The 15,032-nt window shown below is 49.4% G+C and overlaps 1 protein-coding gene across 3 annotated transcripts; it reads left to right on the top strand.

The window, feature by feature from the left end:
• The first annotated feature begins 185 nt into the window (after positions 1 to 185).
• KCTD10 (potassium channel tetramerization domain containing 10) lies at positions 186 to 14,420 on the top strand. Of its 3 annotated transcripts, none has more exons than XM_082491653.1 (7): positions 186 to 218; positions 2,389 to 2,602; positions 7,091 to 7,260; positions 8,096 to 8,182; positions 8,877 to 8,929; positions 9,670 to 9,865; positions 10,503 to 14,420. In XM_082491653.1, the coding sequence occupies exons 1-7, from the start codon at positions 216 to 218 to the stop codon at positions 10,719 to 10,721; spliced, it is 942 nt and encodes a 313-aa protein (XP_082347779.1). In that variant the 5' UTR covers positions 186 to 215; the 3' UTR covers positions 10,722 to 14,420. The 3 variants fall into 3 exon arrangements, with proteins under 3 accessions (XP_082347779.1, XP_082347778.1, XP_082347780.1); XM_082491652.1 differs by having other exon boundaries at positions 8,093 to 8,182; XM_082491654.1 differs by lacking the exon at positions 186 to 218 and adding an exon at positions 1,405 to 1,549 and having other exon boundaries at positions 8,093 to 8,182.
• The last annotated feature ends 612 nt before the right edge of the window (positions 14,421 to 15,032 follow it).

The raw sequence follows: 15,032 nt of genomic DNA, 5'->3' as shown, positions 1-15,032 counted from the left end.
TCGCTGCTGCCGGACCGGACCGGACCGGACCGGGCCGGGCCGGGCCGGGCCCGTGAGGCGGGAGCGCGGCGCGGCCCGCGGAGGCCGGGCGGAACATCGGAAGTGTTTGGTGCTGCACCTGGGCCGCGGCGGAAGTGACGATACGAGGGGGCGGAAGTTCCCCCCGCCCCGGCGCTCCCCGCTCCCTCGGTTCGTGGGGCTGAGCTGCGCCGTTCATGGTGAGGTGGCGCGGGGGGGGGCGGCTCTGGGCCGGGGAGCGAGCGGGGCCGGGGGGGGCTCTAGGCCGCGGGGGCGGAGGTTTGGGGGGGTCTGGTCAGCTGCGGTGGGAGTGCGCGGGTGGGGGTCCCTCCGGGGGGGGGGGGGGCGGGCGCTGGTCTGAGGGGGTTTGGAATGAGGTGGAACGTGGGGATCCGGCCCCCAGGGTGGGGTGCACGGGGAGTGCGGGGTTCGGGTGGTTTCACCCAAGGGGTGGGGTGCTGGGAAGGGGTGGGGGGGAGGTTGTGGGGTTTGTGAGGGTGCTGGGAAGAGGGGGAGGTTGCAGGGGGGGTGTTGGGGGTTGTGCTGGGAAGGGAGGCGGGCGGTTGTGGGATGGGGGGGAGGTTGTGGGGTGTGGGAGGGGTTCTGTGGGGTGTGGGGGGGGTGCTGGGAAGGGGGGGAGCTTGCGGGGTGGGGGGGGTTGCTGCAGGATGTGTGGGGTGCTGGGAAGAGCGGGGAGGTTGTGGGGGTGGGGAGATGCTGGCAAAGGGGAGAGGTTGCAGTGTGTGTGGGGGGTGCTGGGAAGGAGGGCAGTTGTGGGATGGGGAGGTTGTGGGGTGTGGGAGGGGTTCTGTGGGGGGTGCTGGGAAGGGAGGGAGCTAGCGGGGTGTGTGGGGTTGCTGCGGGGTGTGTGTGGGGTGCTGGGGGGACAGTTTGTGGGGTGTGAGAGGGTTGCTGCAGGGTGTGGGGGGTGCTGGGAAGAGGAGGGAGGTTGCAAGGTACGTGGGGTGCTGAGAAGGGGGGGAGGTTGTGGAGTGTGTAGGGGGTTCTGTGGGCTGTGCGTGGGGTGCTGGGAAGCAGGGGGGAGTTTGCAGGGTGCATGCGGGGTTCCAGCCCCTGATGTTGGGGTGCTTGGAGAGCAGGGAGCAGGTAGAGGGGTCTGGCTCCCAAGAGCTGGGGTGCCCCAGTCTGGTTTCCAGGTGTGTGGGGAGAGTCTGGCCCTCCCCGGCTGCCCCTTGGCCGAGGCTGGCATGGTTCGAGGGGGGCAGGCCCCGCGGCGCTGTGTCCTGCAGGTGGCAGGGTGCTGGGCTGCGGCCAGTGCGCTGGGTCACGCTGCAGCGCAGGGGCCCGCGCTGGGAGCCCCCGCACAGGTCCTGGCCAAGTGGCATGGGCCTTCAGCGGCTGGAGGGAGCCTGAGCGTGGGGCTGAGGCTGGTGCCTTTGCACTCCAGAGAGCCCAGGGCAGGCTCCGTGGCAGAGGGAACGGTCCCCTGTGGCCGTCTCTGCCCATCACGCTTCCTCACCTTGGGAAATGCGATCTGGACATGTAGCTACGTTTCTGAACTACCATTCAGGTTTGCCGTCTGGTAGTTCCACTCTTGATAACAAAAATCGTTTAGTCAGCCAGCGTGCTCTGGAAGTTGAAGGACCTGGGTCTGTCTGAGGTGGCGGGGCATTAATCATCCCATCCTGTCACGTTGTGAGGCAAAACAGTTAACCACAGGGACGCAGCTTGATTAAGGATTTATGGTTAGCAGCTCTCAGAGCATTTGCGGTGCTAAGCTAACGTGTTCCTGCTACAGCATGTGATCTCGTTAGCTGCCTGTAGTCCACTTTGGCTGGGGACTGCGGACAGAGGGAGTGGGGGATGTTGGACATGGGGTTCTGGTGTGCTGAGAAATGTGGAAGGGCAGGGAAGAGAGCGGGAAGCTCCCGTGTGCTCTCTGTAGAGCCGCCTGTGCTTTAAGGGAAAAAGGCTTCAAGAAAATTTGTGGATAGTCTGCGTTTTAACACACAGGAATTATCTGCTCAAGCACTGTGTATTGGGAATTTCCCAATTACATACCAGTTTAATCATGATGTAAGAGCTTAAGCTTTAGAAGTTGTGAAAGAAACGAATGCAGTTTTGTGGGAAAGTATTGGCTTTTGCGGTGTAAAATGCTGCTCAGCTTTCACAGCGTTCTTCACTGGCTGAATTGATTTATGTTGGTTGGCTGGTTTGTGTCACTGTCAGAAAGAAGGCAAAGTTAAATGTCTGAAACATTTGAGAACTTAGCAAAGAGGCAGAGAGGAGCCAAGGCCAATAGTGCCCAGCACATCTGTGACTACTTTTGTGTAACATAACCGACGGTAACACCAAGTTGGGTGTCGTGCAGTGCGACTGCAAGTCTAACTGGTAGCTCCTTGCCTGCAGGAAGAGATGTCGGGAGAAAGTGTGGTGAGCTCAGCAGTGCCGGCGGCTGCGACTCGCACTACCTCCTTCAAAGGGACGAGTCCGAGCTCCAAGTATGTCAAGCTGAACATTGGTGGTGCCCTCTACTACACCACCATGCAGACCCTGACCAAGCAGGATACCATGCTCAAGGCCATGTTCAGTGGCCGAATGGAAGTCCTCACAGACAGCGAAGGTAAGAGACTGCTCCCCGTGTCCCTCGTACCGGCGTTCCTCTCTTCAGTGAAAAAAAGTCCTAAAGGGATGGAAAAAAATATTAGAGGACAGAGAGGAACATCTGATCATGGGCCCAGATACATCTGCATTTTATTAGTGTTAAAACTCGTAGCTGATACAACTGGGAAAAGATGTGGAACAATGGACACGTACGACTTGAATAGTTGTCTAAATGACAAAAGGACAGTAACAAGTCCTGAGGCTCCTGTCAGGCCCAGATCGCACAGGCTGTCTGTTTCTTCTGAAAAACTAACGCTAAAGCTCTTAAGAATATGGAAAATGGTGGGGATAGTGATTAAGAAACTATGAGTCAGGACTTGCGTGTTTACTTTGAAGCTCAGAAGACAGTTTCCTCATCTTGTTTCCTCACCTCAAATACGTGTATAAAATTTGCTCTGAGGGTTGGGAGGGGGGGTTACGAGCTAAAAGCTGATTTTTTAAATGAAATTATTTTCCTGTGAGAGTGTTGATTGTTGGCTTCACTAAAACAGAAGCAGTTGTCAAATTTATAGAAAATTTGCTATAGTATTACTGGCAATAAAAGGAGCAAGCTAGCAAATGGTGGTCTGGAAAGAAAGAACATGCAGTATGTCAAACGAGTCTTCTAAAAGAGCAGCGCTCAAATACTTCACTTCCTTACCAGATACATTGATTTTATCTTCTGCCGAGATTCTTTAAAACGTTTCTGTTTAAATTAATAATGTGGCTAAAATGCAGTTTGTGGTAACTGCAGGTGCTAGCACAGTTTTATATGAGCATTCTCACATAGTGGGAGTGTCGGAGGGTTTAACTGGAAGCACAGCTTTCTATTTATGCGCTGACGTTTTGCCCATAACTATGTGCATGGACTTGGATACCTTGGCTTTAACAGTAACTGCTGCATCCCTGAGCCTAAAGGTTCAAAATACCTTTCTTGTGACTAATTGAAATTTTTGTTTGAACTTGCTGAAAGCATAGAAAATGTAGACGAATTAGACTTAGTTTTGAGTGCTTTAGAATAGTCTCTATTTAGAGGTCATGTGGAACAAGTGATGGATTTGGTAGGGGTCTTGTGATAAGCTTTCTTGAGGTAGGAGGAAGTGGATTTGGAGGAGAAAATAGTAAAAAATACAACCTAATTATGTGAATATTCCTGTTTTAGCTAGAAGTCCTCATATTTAAGCTGCATTGTTCCAGGTGTTATACCATGCCTTTTGTGAGTTTCAGCTCCTGTAAAGTGTTGACGTTGGCACTGTGTTTGTGCACTCCAGACCAAAGGGTCTCTGGGCTACCTCTCACGGGTCTGTGCAGGTTGCGTAAAAAAGCCAGCCTGTGGGTCAAATTGAAAAAAAACCCTGTCAAATGGGAATCGGCACCCTTACTGGGAAGACTGGAGGAGAGTTCTAGTGGAATGGTTGTGAACCAGTTCATTGAAGACCTTCTCCCCTTGCTGCTAAACTTCAGACAACTCCAAAATTATCCTCCTGACCCCCCCCTAAAGTTGCTCTGTGGTTCACAAAGTTTGATAATTTGAGGCTTCTCAAGTCCTTCAGTTTGGAAATGGATCAGAAATTCCAAATTAATTTTGGAAGCGCCACCCTGGCGTGGTCTCAGCACTTCCTCCGGGCGTCCTGGGCAGGTGCCACAGGAGGGCTGGTACATCGCATTCCCAAGGCTCGGAGCCCTTGGAAGCGCAGGTGCTTTTTGCTGAAGAGCAGCTGACAATATTACTGCTAATATGAAGGTAACTGGAGTTTAATCTGCTAAAATATCGTGCTTGAGACATAAAATCACAAGTTTGTTTTGCTGTGAATCCCACAGTGTCTGTGTGGGATTGTTCCATTTAGCCAGTTTGTGTTTTAATAGGAATTTGATACTTCCTGTATGTTGTAACTGAGCCACTCCCATTGCAATAGTTCTTGCTTTATCTCCCCTTGCCTGGCATGATGCTGGAAACTGGGACAATAGCATTATAGCTGTTAAAGGAAACTCTTTTTATCTGAAATTCTTCAAAATACTGCTAATTGGTCACACCCAAAATCTGGCACAAAACTACGTGTTTCTTAGGAAAAGAAGCCAGACTTGCGTGGAGAAGCTGGAAGGAGTAAAGTTTTTAAACAGTCTGTGGAATGTGTCATACGGGGTCCTCCTCTTTGTTTGGATGCATTCTTCTGACCCCAGCACCATCTCCCCAGCTCCTTCTCAAAGCTTAACAATTACAACATGCTGCTGGTTGGGCAGGAGGAGAAAAGACTGGGGTTCTCTGGCAGTGGGTGGCAGATGATTATTTTTGGCTTAGAAATTGTTCATGAACTGTAGCAAATCAGCATATTTTGAGAATTTTATTTTTATGGTAATGAGCAGATAGAAGGATGTGAGTTTTCCAGGTGCATCCATCTGTTTCCAATTTTCTTTTCCCGCCCCCCCTATTCCCACTGCTGTTAGCCAGTTGATCGGGATGCATGTTTTTTGTTCAGCTGCTGCTGTCGAGCATCAGGCAATCTTCAGTGTCAGGCTACTATTTCATCTGTCAAGGCTCAGTCAGAAAATGTAGTCTTGTTTAGTTTGAGTGTTTGGATGCTGTCCCTGAGACTTCTTGAAAAACAAAAGATTAATTTCCTAAAAGTAATGTGTGTATGTACAGTTCAGGGATTATGTATTCCTACCTCAGTAAATGGATCCCAGGACACTGCAATTAAAAAATGGCTTTAAAAGACTACAGCTGAAACCCACTTCTTAGGCTCTGCACAGCCGTGACTGAGTGGCAGCAGGGTCGTTTTCCTGTGAGTCATCTCGTTTTGGCTGCACGCTTGGCTGTTTGGTTAAAACAGAAGGTTTTTTGAAAGCTGTTTTAGCAGTCACTTGTGTTTTGCAATGCTGCTCGAAATATTTTCTCATCCCCCCTCCACATGAAAATGAGCAATTCTGCTTTGGTTTTGCCATCTGTAAACATAAAGTTGCAGCAGATTTTTACAGCCTACAGAGAGAATCACAGCGGGGATGATAACAAAGAAGTTTGGGGATCATAATTCTGCTCTCAGCCTGCCCTTTACCTCCCTACGTGTTGGTGTACTCTGGTAAACGCTGTCAACGGCTGCATTTGTGGAATATGGATGTCTTTGTTTATTACCATGTCTTGTGCTCCCTCTTCTCTTTAAAACAGGAGATCTTGCTTTACGTACCTCTGCGTTGACAAAGGGGCTTTTTTCTACTCTGGCTGGTTATATATACTGTATTCGTTAGCCTGGATTAGTCTTTTGTTCTTTGATTTCTCTGTCTCTAGTTCTCCTGCCTCCAGCTTTCTCGTTTGTTATTACAGTCTGTAAAATGACAATTGCGAGCATACATTGTGTTTTAGGTAGACAGCAGGGTAACGAGGGAGATGGAAAGCCTGTAGTAAACTGCTGGAGAGTGTCTCGGTTTTCCACAGAACAGCGTGAAAGGGCTGTGTTCACTTTCCAAATTGAACCAAATGTTCAGACTTTACTAGTAATTCCATTCATGCAGAACATACAGGGTCTGCTTTAACCTACTTTCCTTATTTGTCCAAAATATGACTCCTTCCCCACAAGCGTTTCCTCGCTGCATTCCTGAGCTGCAGCCCGTAAGAGTGGCCATCTGTTCATTTATGGAAACTCGAGCCTCAACATTGCCTAACATTTCTCAGGGTACGGCCTGATTCAGGCAACAGACTGGCAACAAGAGGTGAAGCACCGATCCCTCGATTGCCCGCTAACTGGAAAGCATTTCGGTTGAGGCTCTGTTTTCTTTTCTTCACACCCTTGTCAGTACACAGCAGCACTGGTGAGCTCCAGGGCAGGGGCTGTACGTTACATTCTGCTTACGCATGCTGTCACGTCACGTCTTTCAGCAGTTTAAGACATTGTGCTAATAACCACTTTGTTCTACCAAATTAATGCACCCTGGGAATATCGAGGCTGAAATGACGTATGCGCTGCCTTTCTCTTGCTGACCTTTTTGCACATCAACTGGAGATCGTGGTGGGTCCCCGTGTTATGCACCCCGTAAGGTGCAACAACCTTTAGACGGTCAAGTCTGGTTGGCTCTAGTAAGCTGTAAGAAACAGCTGCACATATATATGTAATAAGGCCTTAAGATAGAAGGCGAGAAAATAATGTCAGGGCTTCAGGAGTAGAGGGAGAAGAGAGCTGGTTAGTTTGAGAATTAGAAGTATTCGTTCCTCTGTTTCAGTTAATCATTTGTCAATAACTGGGTAACTGAGAGACAAGTGAGCTTCCTGCCTTATTCCCACATACTCTGCACTTGAAATGCAGAAACACTAAATTCCCTGTGCTCTCTGCTGCTCTGCTCACCAGCTCAAGCGAGGAACTGGAGTTAGTCCCTCCTGGCAGGAACCTGCTCGGTACAGCAGTCCCAGGCCAGTGTCCAGGCCTTTTGCCACGTTTGCCTCTGCTTCTCCTGTACTGTGGTCTTCCTCTGTCCCTAGGCTGGATCCTGATCGACCGCTGTGGAAAACATTTTGGGACAATACTGAACTACCTGCGCGATGGGGCTGTGCCGCTCCCTGAGAGCCGCAGGGAGATAGAAGAGTTGTTGGCTGAAGCAAAGTACTACCTGGTCCAGGGACTGGTGGACGAGTGCCAGGCAGCCTTGCAGGTAGGTCGCAGAGCTAAGGAGGGGTTGGGTTATTCTGGCTGCAATGAGGGGTTGAAAAGAGGAGGCTGCTCTGGGTGGGAAGCAGCATCTGGGCAGAGGAAGATTTTCTGCTGGCCTCCACTTGGTGTCTTTTTGAGGCTGGGATGGAATTGAAATACTTAGTGTCATTGATCTGCTGGGATCTGGTCACATCCAGAAAAAAGTACTGAGTCGTTCTCAATATTTAGCGCTACCCAGTTACAGTGAGGGATAAACAGTTGTTGCTCAGTTTCCCTCTGCTGACTCCTGGGAGCAGCCTGGCTCCTCTGCAGTGTTCTCTGCTGCTGTTAGGGTCTTATAGGGTGAAATGGTCCACCGTCAGCATGAGCTCTGAGACAAAAGTTAACACTTCCAGCATCGACCAGACTGGGGCAGGTCCTCTGGCCAGACCAGAGCAGCTTCTTGCATCCACAGTAGCCACAGGCTGCTGGGAGTCCCGTTCTGTTCTTTGTTTTCCTCTGAGGTGCTTATCTGAGGTTTGAAGCCACTGTTACTGTGTGAGTGAAGCCATGTTCCAGATCCTGCCATTTAAATAGGTACATGACATTGAGTCCCTATGTTTGCAGAGTGACAGAGAGCAGAAGTTAGTGTCTCGGGTGTCTCAGAGAAATGCTGCCCGGTACCTGGAGTGGCAGCCTGGTTCAGAGCATGGACCACAAACGGCGACTCAGTGAGGACAGATTGCACACTGAACTTGTATCTCCTCAGCACAGAATATGCAGGACCTTCCCAGTTAATGTGAGTGTGCCCTAAGGCCTATTTACATTCAGCTGCTGTTTGATTCTTGTTTCAGCAGAACAAAGATGCATATGAACCGTTCTGCAAGGTACCAGTCATCACGTCTTCCAAAGAAGAGCAAAAATTGATAGCCACTTCTAACAAGGTGAGAGAGGTTGGACCGTGCTGGGGCTGGGGACCGTATTGGGATGGTGCTGCCCCATTCCCCCGGGCTTGTGTGGGACCTTGACCAAGTGTTCTTTAGAAAGTAGTCTTTAGTTTTCAACAATGGGCTTACCCTAAAATACATGCACTTCAACTATTGAGCTGCAAAGCACTGAAAATCTACACCAGACTAAACATTTCTTCTGAATTAGAAGTCAAATGTTGCTCAGGTTGGGCCTGGCCGTGTATTTCTCCACGTAAGGTATTAAAACAGAGGGTGTAGGCAGGAGCAGATCCTCAGGGCTATTAGATCTTCCATTTATTTGTCCGTTCTGGTTATTAATGACAGATGCTTTCTTCAGGTAAAGTGAATCAATGCCTCCTGTTTCTGGAAGCCTGCTTGCTGTGGCAGGTAGAGGGGAGGCTGCTGGTGCCTTGGCAAAAAGGCATAAAGTGGGTGAGAATAGATTATAATCTCGTCACAGAAGGGGTCAGAAGGGACTGCGGCCCCATTGCCAACCTGTGTGTGACAGTTCTGCGGCAACAACAGTAACAACAACAACAAAATCCCACTGGGCTTGGGCCTGACAGTGTCATGTCATATTGCGGCATCTCTGCTGGGGGGGCTTGGGCTGAGCTGAGATTGCAGCTCTTACGGCACTTCCTGCAACTCATCTGTGCTTTGTTTTTTACAGCCAGCAGTGAAGTTGCTATATAACAGAAGCAACAACAAATATTCCTACACCAGGTAAAGGACTTCAGCTGGACTTCTTTGAAGTTTTTCATAGACTAAAATCCATGATAAGCATTTGCTTTTTCTTCAGTCGGAACCAATGACGGATTGGTGCTGTCATGCACTCATTTTTTTCCCCAATTAATTTCAAACTTGAGTCAGAAGGGAGCCTACTGTCATCAACGGAAGGCAAAGCATGTGCTAGTTCTGTGGTAGAGGAGTTCCTCTAACACTTAGGTGCAGCTGGCAGAGACTCCTGGCCCACTGCTGGCCTGCGTTCCTCATGGGCTACAGCCATCAGTTGAGTACAGGAGGCCTTCCGTGGTGCAGTGTTCTCAATAAGTGGTAAAAACATCAAGTCTGGGACCTTGTCCCCCTTTCCTTATGTCTGTATATGTTTCATGACACAATGCTGTTTCCATCCAGCTGGTGCTGAGCTTAAGCTTAGGAATGGTTTAATTTGGGTGATAGAATTTTGTACGCAAGTCAAAAGGCCTTGGACAGTATTATTCATGGTACTGGTGATGTCCTGTTACTGCTCCTTCAGCAGCAGGTTTTCCTGCCTGTACTGGTCAAATGAGTTACCCACTGCAGTCCTGGATACCGACTGTAAACACTACCTTGGTAGAGACACAGTAAGTCAAAAGGAACTGGGAATACAGGCCTGTAAATGCTCGCTGCCTGTACCCCCCTTCTGTTCTCTGAGCTGTCTTAATTACCCGTACATGACTGCTGCATTCCTTCGTCTCTCACAGCAACTCTGACGACAACATGCTGAAGAACATTGAGCTATTCGATAAGCTGTCCTTGAGGTTTAATGGGAGAGTGCTCTTTATAAAAGATGTGATTGGAGATGAGATCTGCTGCTGGTCGTTTTACGGGCAGGGGCGGAAGATTGCCGAAGTCTGTTGCACTTCCATTGTTTATGCTACTGAGAAAAAACAGACAAAGGTACGAGTAAACCCCAAGAACGCTTCCAGCACCGAGCCCAGCTGCTGTCAGACTGGCATCCTGACTTCTGTTCCATTTTGAACACTCCTTTCATTGTTTAGTATCTCTATAGAATAATCAATGCCATTCAAAGTGGGAGCAGCACAGTGGAGCTCATCCTGTGGGTTCGGTAGGGCGGGGACCGCTTGGCTGTGCCATTTCACACGGGGCAGTTGTGATATTCCGTAATGCAAGTTCAGTCCGGTTCTTTACCTTTAGATGAACTTGCTCACTTAACCAACTTTGGTTTGCATCCCTGTGTGAAGACAGGTCCTGGTGACCAATGGCACGCTTTCCCTGTGCCGCCTTACTTTTCCCAGGAGAAACCTGTGTGAGTCTGCCCTGCGGGCAGGCCAGTTCTGAAAAAAAAACAAACCCAAAACCAAAACAAAAAAAAGAACCCACCCTGGTTGCTGGGTCTCAAAAGCTGAAAGCAAATAATAGAACGGAAACGATTGTGCTAGAAGGATTTCTGTGGCTAGAGTGCAATTAAGACGTTTTAAAACCAGAAAGGTATTAGGAATTAAAAATGAGGTAACCTGGTGCTTGCAGTGACTGGCGATAGCTGAGAGTAACCACGTTTCTTTTGGGCGGGCAGGTGGAATTCCCAGAGGCCCGAATTTACGAGGAGACACTGAACATTCTGCTGTACGAGTCCCAGGACGGGAGGGGACCTGACAACGCGCTGTTAGAAGCCACAGGAGGGGCAGCTGGTCGCTCCCATCACTTAGATGAAGACGAGGAGCGAGAGCGCATTGAACGGGTGCGAAGAATTCATATTAAGCGGCCGGATGACAGGGCCCATCTGCATCAGTGAGCTGACTGACAGCCGCAGACTGCGCAGCTCCCGCTGGAAGGTGCTGCCCTTCGTCTCATCGATTATCTGCAGCAGAGGACCAGGCGGTTTAACTTGTTTGGCAAAGTCTGTAAATTACGTTTTGTAACAAACTAGATTATTTGGGGTATTTAAATGCAGTAGTTCTAGGACAAGAATAAATAAGGTTACTGGGCATACGGTAGATTCTGTAAGGACCTGTTGAACACCTGGGGAAATGCCCTGAATTTTTAGCACTCTTGTCTTTGCTATTTTGTGGCTAGAGAGGAAGAGGGCTGGCGTCCTTTGGCTTTAGTAATTATCCTGCACTTTAAAAACAAAACAAAACAAAAAAAGGTCAGTCAGCCGTACACCTTCCCTCTGGGCAGTCGTTGGCCCTGTCTCCTGTGCCTTCAGGCGTGAGAGAGAAACAGTGCTCAAAACACACCAGAGCTACTGCCGAGCTCCCTTTCTCCCAGGACTGTAGGTGACAGGGTTGGTAGTTCAGGAGTGCCTTGGTGACTCCCAGAAGGACAAGTGACAGATGCTGAGTGGATTCCTGTGGTGCTGGAGGGCAGAGGGAGCCCTCGTGGAGCAGGGGGAGGGAGCAGGAGGAGCTGCTTGGCTGGGCTGGTGGTGGCTCCCTACGGCTCTCGGGGACGTGCTCCCTGAAGGGTTCAGTGGAGCTTCTACAGCCCTGAGCTGTGGAGCCCCATCCCTGCTCTATCTGTGCAGTTCAAGGGTGGAAGACATTAGTATTCCTCCATAAGGAGGATCGGGAGCAAATTGTGTGTGATTGCTTTTCCTTAGGGTGATGTTGCTACCAATTAGCACTTAGAACTTCTGCCTGGCCCTGGGTCTCAGCTGGGGTGTCCTGTGTCGTTGGCTGGCAGGTCAGTCAGCTGTGCTGGCTTTGCTGTGGGTAGAGCAGTGGTCACCACCGGTTCAAACACTCCATGCCAGCCCAGCATTGGTAGGAGGGCAGTAGCCGTAGTTCAGTGCTGTAACTGATACAGGAGCATTGTCTTGCTTTGAGCGAGGGCAACACAAGTACCATGAGGAAGAGGAGTAGACAGCGGCCCAGAGGCAGTTATTCCTTGTTTGACTTTATCCTGAGCATATTCCAAGTCTTTTCAGAAATGGCAGCTGTGTGTGAAAGGGCAGAGCTAAAATGTTGTGTAGAGAAGATCTCTCTAGTCTAGTTTTCTAAGAGTACTTTTCTATTACAGATGAATATTTTATCTACCTCCGCGTCTCTTGTTGCCTATTGTGGAGTCAAGTAATAACTATAGTGGAAGATCGTGTATTATTCAGTAGGGCTGGATGCTAAAGGATAATGAGCAGAGCCACAGCCGTAATGGTTAATGTAACAAATCCTGAGAGGGAGAGAAACCCGATGTAGGAAGTCTTAAACTCGCAATCAGGCTGGCACTTTGGCCGACACCAGAGTACTTTGGCCTATTCTAGAGTTTTTGGACCCTTCATCTGGAATATGGAGCGCTGGCCTTGATGGCCAGACATCTCCAACAGAGCAGCAGCTCCATGTTCCTGTTCCTCAGTGAGGTGGTTATTTGCTTCTGCCCAGCTTCCTGCAGCGAGGTTTCCTACTCCTGCCTCGGGGCTGTTAGTGGCACGTCAACATTTTAAAAACCAAAGGTGTTGTCAGCATCACCAGCTATGTTACTCCAATGCTTCTATTTCGAATAGCAGTTACACCCCAGACTGTGTACAGCTTGTCTGTAGAGGCTAAAATAAAGCATTAAGCATTTGCTCAGTGGTACAATTTTGGATCAAGTCAAGCTAAAACGATTTCGAAGTTAGGCTGAGGTCATCAAACCTAGTAACCAAAGACTTTTCTAAGTTCCAGGCAGCTGGTGTCTGTAACTTGTACCTGTCTCCTCTACTCTTCCTTCTTCAGCTACTGATTTATAAGAGCTCAACAGTAATCAGATGTATCAGTTATACTGTAGTTCGGCAGCTTCAGCGATGTCCTGACAGTTACAGGCTTCTATTTTACGCTGTACTTACATGGGTTTGCAACACACTTCGGGTTTGTAGAATTCCGTAGTGCAGATTGTTGTTGCGAAGGACCCAGTGCCTCTCCCTTCTTACCTTCCGTGTGTGATAAGCTGGGGAGTGTGGAAGGAAAGTCCTCTGAATTGCTCTGTTTCTTCAGCTCTGTGTACTTTGACACTTATTGGCGTGTTACTGGGCTGTTTATGGGTTTCTGAGCGTCTGTAACAGACCTACTGCCCTTGAAGGGGTCGCGACTCTGCACTATGTGAAGCTGTTCAGTCTAACTGCCCCGTCTCAGCAGTCCCACTGTGCTCCTGCTGCTGCCCATCAGTGGGCGGAAAGGAAACGCCAGTCCGTTACTGTACAACACGCCGACAGTCCTGCAGCAAACCCTGCTTGCTTCATTAACGCTAGAGCGCTGGGTCTCCCCTGTGCGACAGGAGGGACAGGCCACCTTCATCCTCAGCTGTGCTGAGCCACCTGCTGCCGTGCCACCCAGCACCGGCTGCTCCAACAAAATCCAGCCAAGTCCTGCGGTGTAAGAGCAGGTTCAGCTGCGGGAGGTGACATGTGTTGACACCAGTGCTAAGCACCTGACAGATCACATCTATGTGATTAACTTCTCTGTAAATAGATTCTTAACTGGCTTCAGGATTTCCGCTTTCAGGTTTTGCAAACTAAGTTCTTAAAAAAAGAAAAAAAACAAACCAGGGGATGATTATTTTTAATCTTTGTATCGCAGTTTATATAGCTATTGGTTCAGTAAGTCACTCCGGGAGAGTTTGAGTAAGTTTCAGTTTTGTTACTGCATTTATGGGCAGACTCTGCCTTACCACACTCCTGACTTCGCCTTCTGCGTGCTGTCGTTGTGTAGTGAAGTTGTCCTGTTGTCACGTTAGACCGTCCTTTACCTACCGGCCGCTCGTCCTTGGTCTGTGGAGACTTTGTTAATGCTATTGCACAAATGCTCTCAGCTCTTGAGCCTTTTTACTGTAAATGGTTTTGCCTCTCTGGCTTTCGGGTGGAGGTGGTCCAGGGCAGCCATCCTGGGCACAAGCAGCTCTTTAGATTATCTAGTGGTGTCTCCTATGAACAGGGAGCGCAGACCTGTCCGCTTTGATTCTCCGCACCCCACAACAGACACTAATAGTGACAGTATGGCAGAGTCGAGCTGACTAAAATCTTACTTATGGAAGTGATTTTGTCCATCACTGTAATGTGGAAAAGCTGGACTAAAAGCTGCAGCTCATGATGCAGTTAGGGCTGCACAGTAGAGGCACGAGCGACCACCAGCCTGGCTTAGAGCTCCCGACAGCGTGTTTACTCCCACCTGTATCAGTGTAGCTGCAGGACCAAAGCAGCTGCTCTGGCATTTCCATAAGGCAGGTTTTGAATCCCACCCCGAGCTCCACCTGCTGCAGGACATCACCCGGCTGGAGCCTGCGTGGAAGGCTCCACGCTCCAGTCTTACCTTAGAGCAAAGGGGAGGTAGAACCTTCCAGTCCTAATGGAGTTGTTCCCTTGGACAATAGCAGCGAATTCGTCTGTTCTGTACAATCATTCCCTCCCAGTTTGTACTTATGCACAAAAAAGCTTAAGCTGGATTTCGTTGTATGGTTGATGTCTGCAATGTGTACTTTTTTTTTTTAAATATAACACAATAAATTAGAAGGTATTTCATATTTACATGTGAGTCACTTATTACTTGTTTGAGGCATGCTGTCCTCATGATCCATGGAGCTGGAAGGAACTTTCAGGAAGAAATACCAGACATCATCCCGACCCCAATTAGTTTTACTTCCTGGCACTGCTCACGGCAGAGGCACCAGCGATGTGGCTCTCAGGACTTTGCAGACCCTGAGGTTCGAAGGCAGCAAGTCAAGGGTGTTCAGGCTGTGGTTTCAGCCTTGCCAAAGCAAGAAAGCAAGCTGGAGCAGGTGCTATGCTAGTTTGCCTCAACGTGAGGCAGGAGAGCGAGCGCTGTGAGCAGAGACGGGCAGTAGAGCTGCAGGGAGCGGAAGGAATTCCTGCCTTCCACCCCCTCCCCTTGCAGCTGCCCCAGTACACCTCCAGTGACCAGCGAGGCCCACCCTGCTCCTGAGGGAGCAGAATCTCAGCTCTGTAGATAGAGATGAAGGTTCTTGAGCAACAGGAGACGGGTTTCTTCTGAACTGGATTGCGCTAAGCCAGCACATCCCTCTTTAAGAGGAGGCATTTTGGTCATCTTTTAGGGTTTTGCTTCCACTGCACTGTGCATAGCTGCTGCGCAGGAAGAACCAGGACAGCATCACTCTAAAA

The sequence above is a fragment of the Vanellus vanellus genome (genome assembly GCF_965231255.1).
Source record: "Vanellus vanellus genome assembly, chromosome: 16".
Lineage (NCBI taxonomy): Eukaryota > Metazoa > Chordata > Aves > Charadriiformes > Charadriidae > Vanellus > Vanellus vanellus.
This window is presented reverse-complemented; position numbering and strand designations above follow the sequence as displayed.

Excerpts from the sequence above, each read along its gene's own strand:
- KCTD10 (XM_082491652.1), top strand. Across the intron at positions 8,930-9,669 it reads AACAAATATTCCTACACCAG|CAACTCTGACGACAACATGC; the intron begins GTAAAGGACTTC and ends CGTCTCTCACAG. Across the intron at positions 9,866-10,502 it reads CTGAGAAAAAACAGACAAAG|GTGGAATTCCCAGAGGCCCG; the intron begins GTACGAGTAAAC and ends TTGGGCGGGCAG.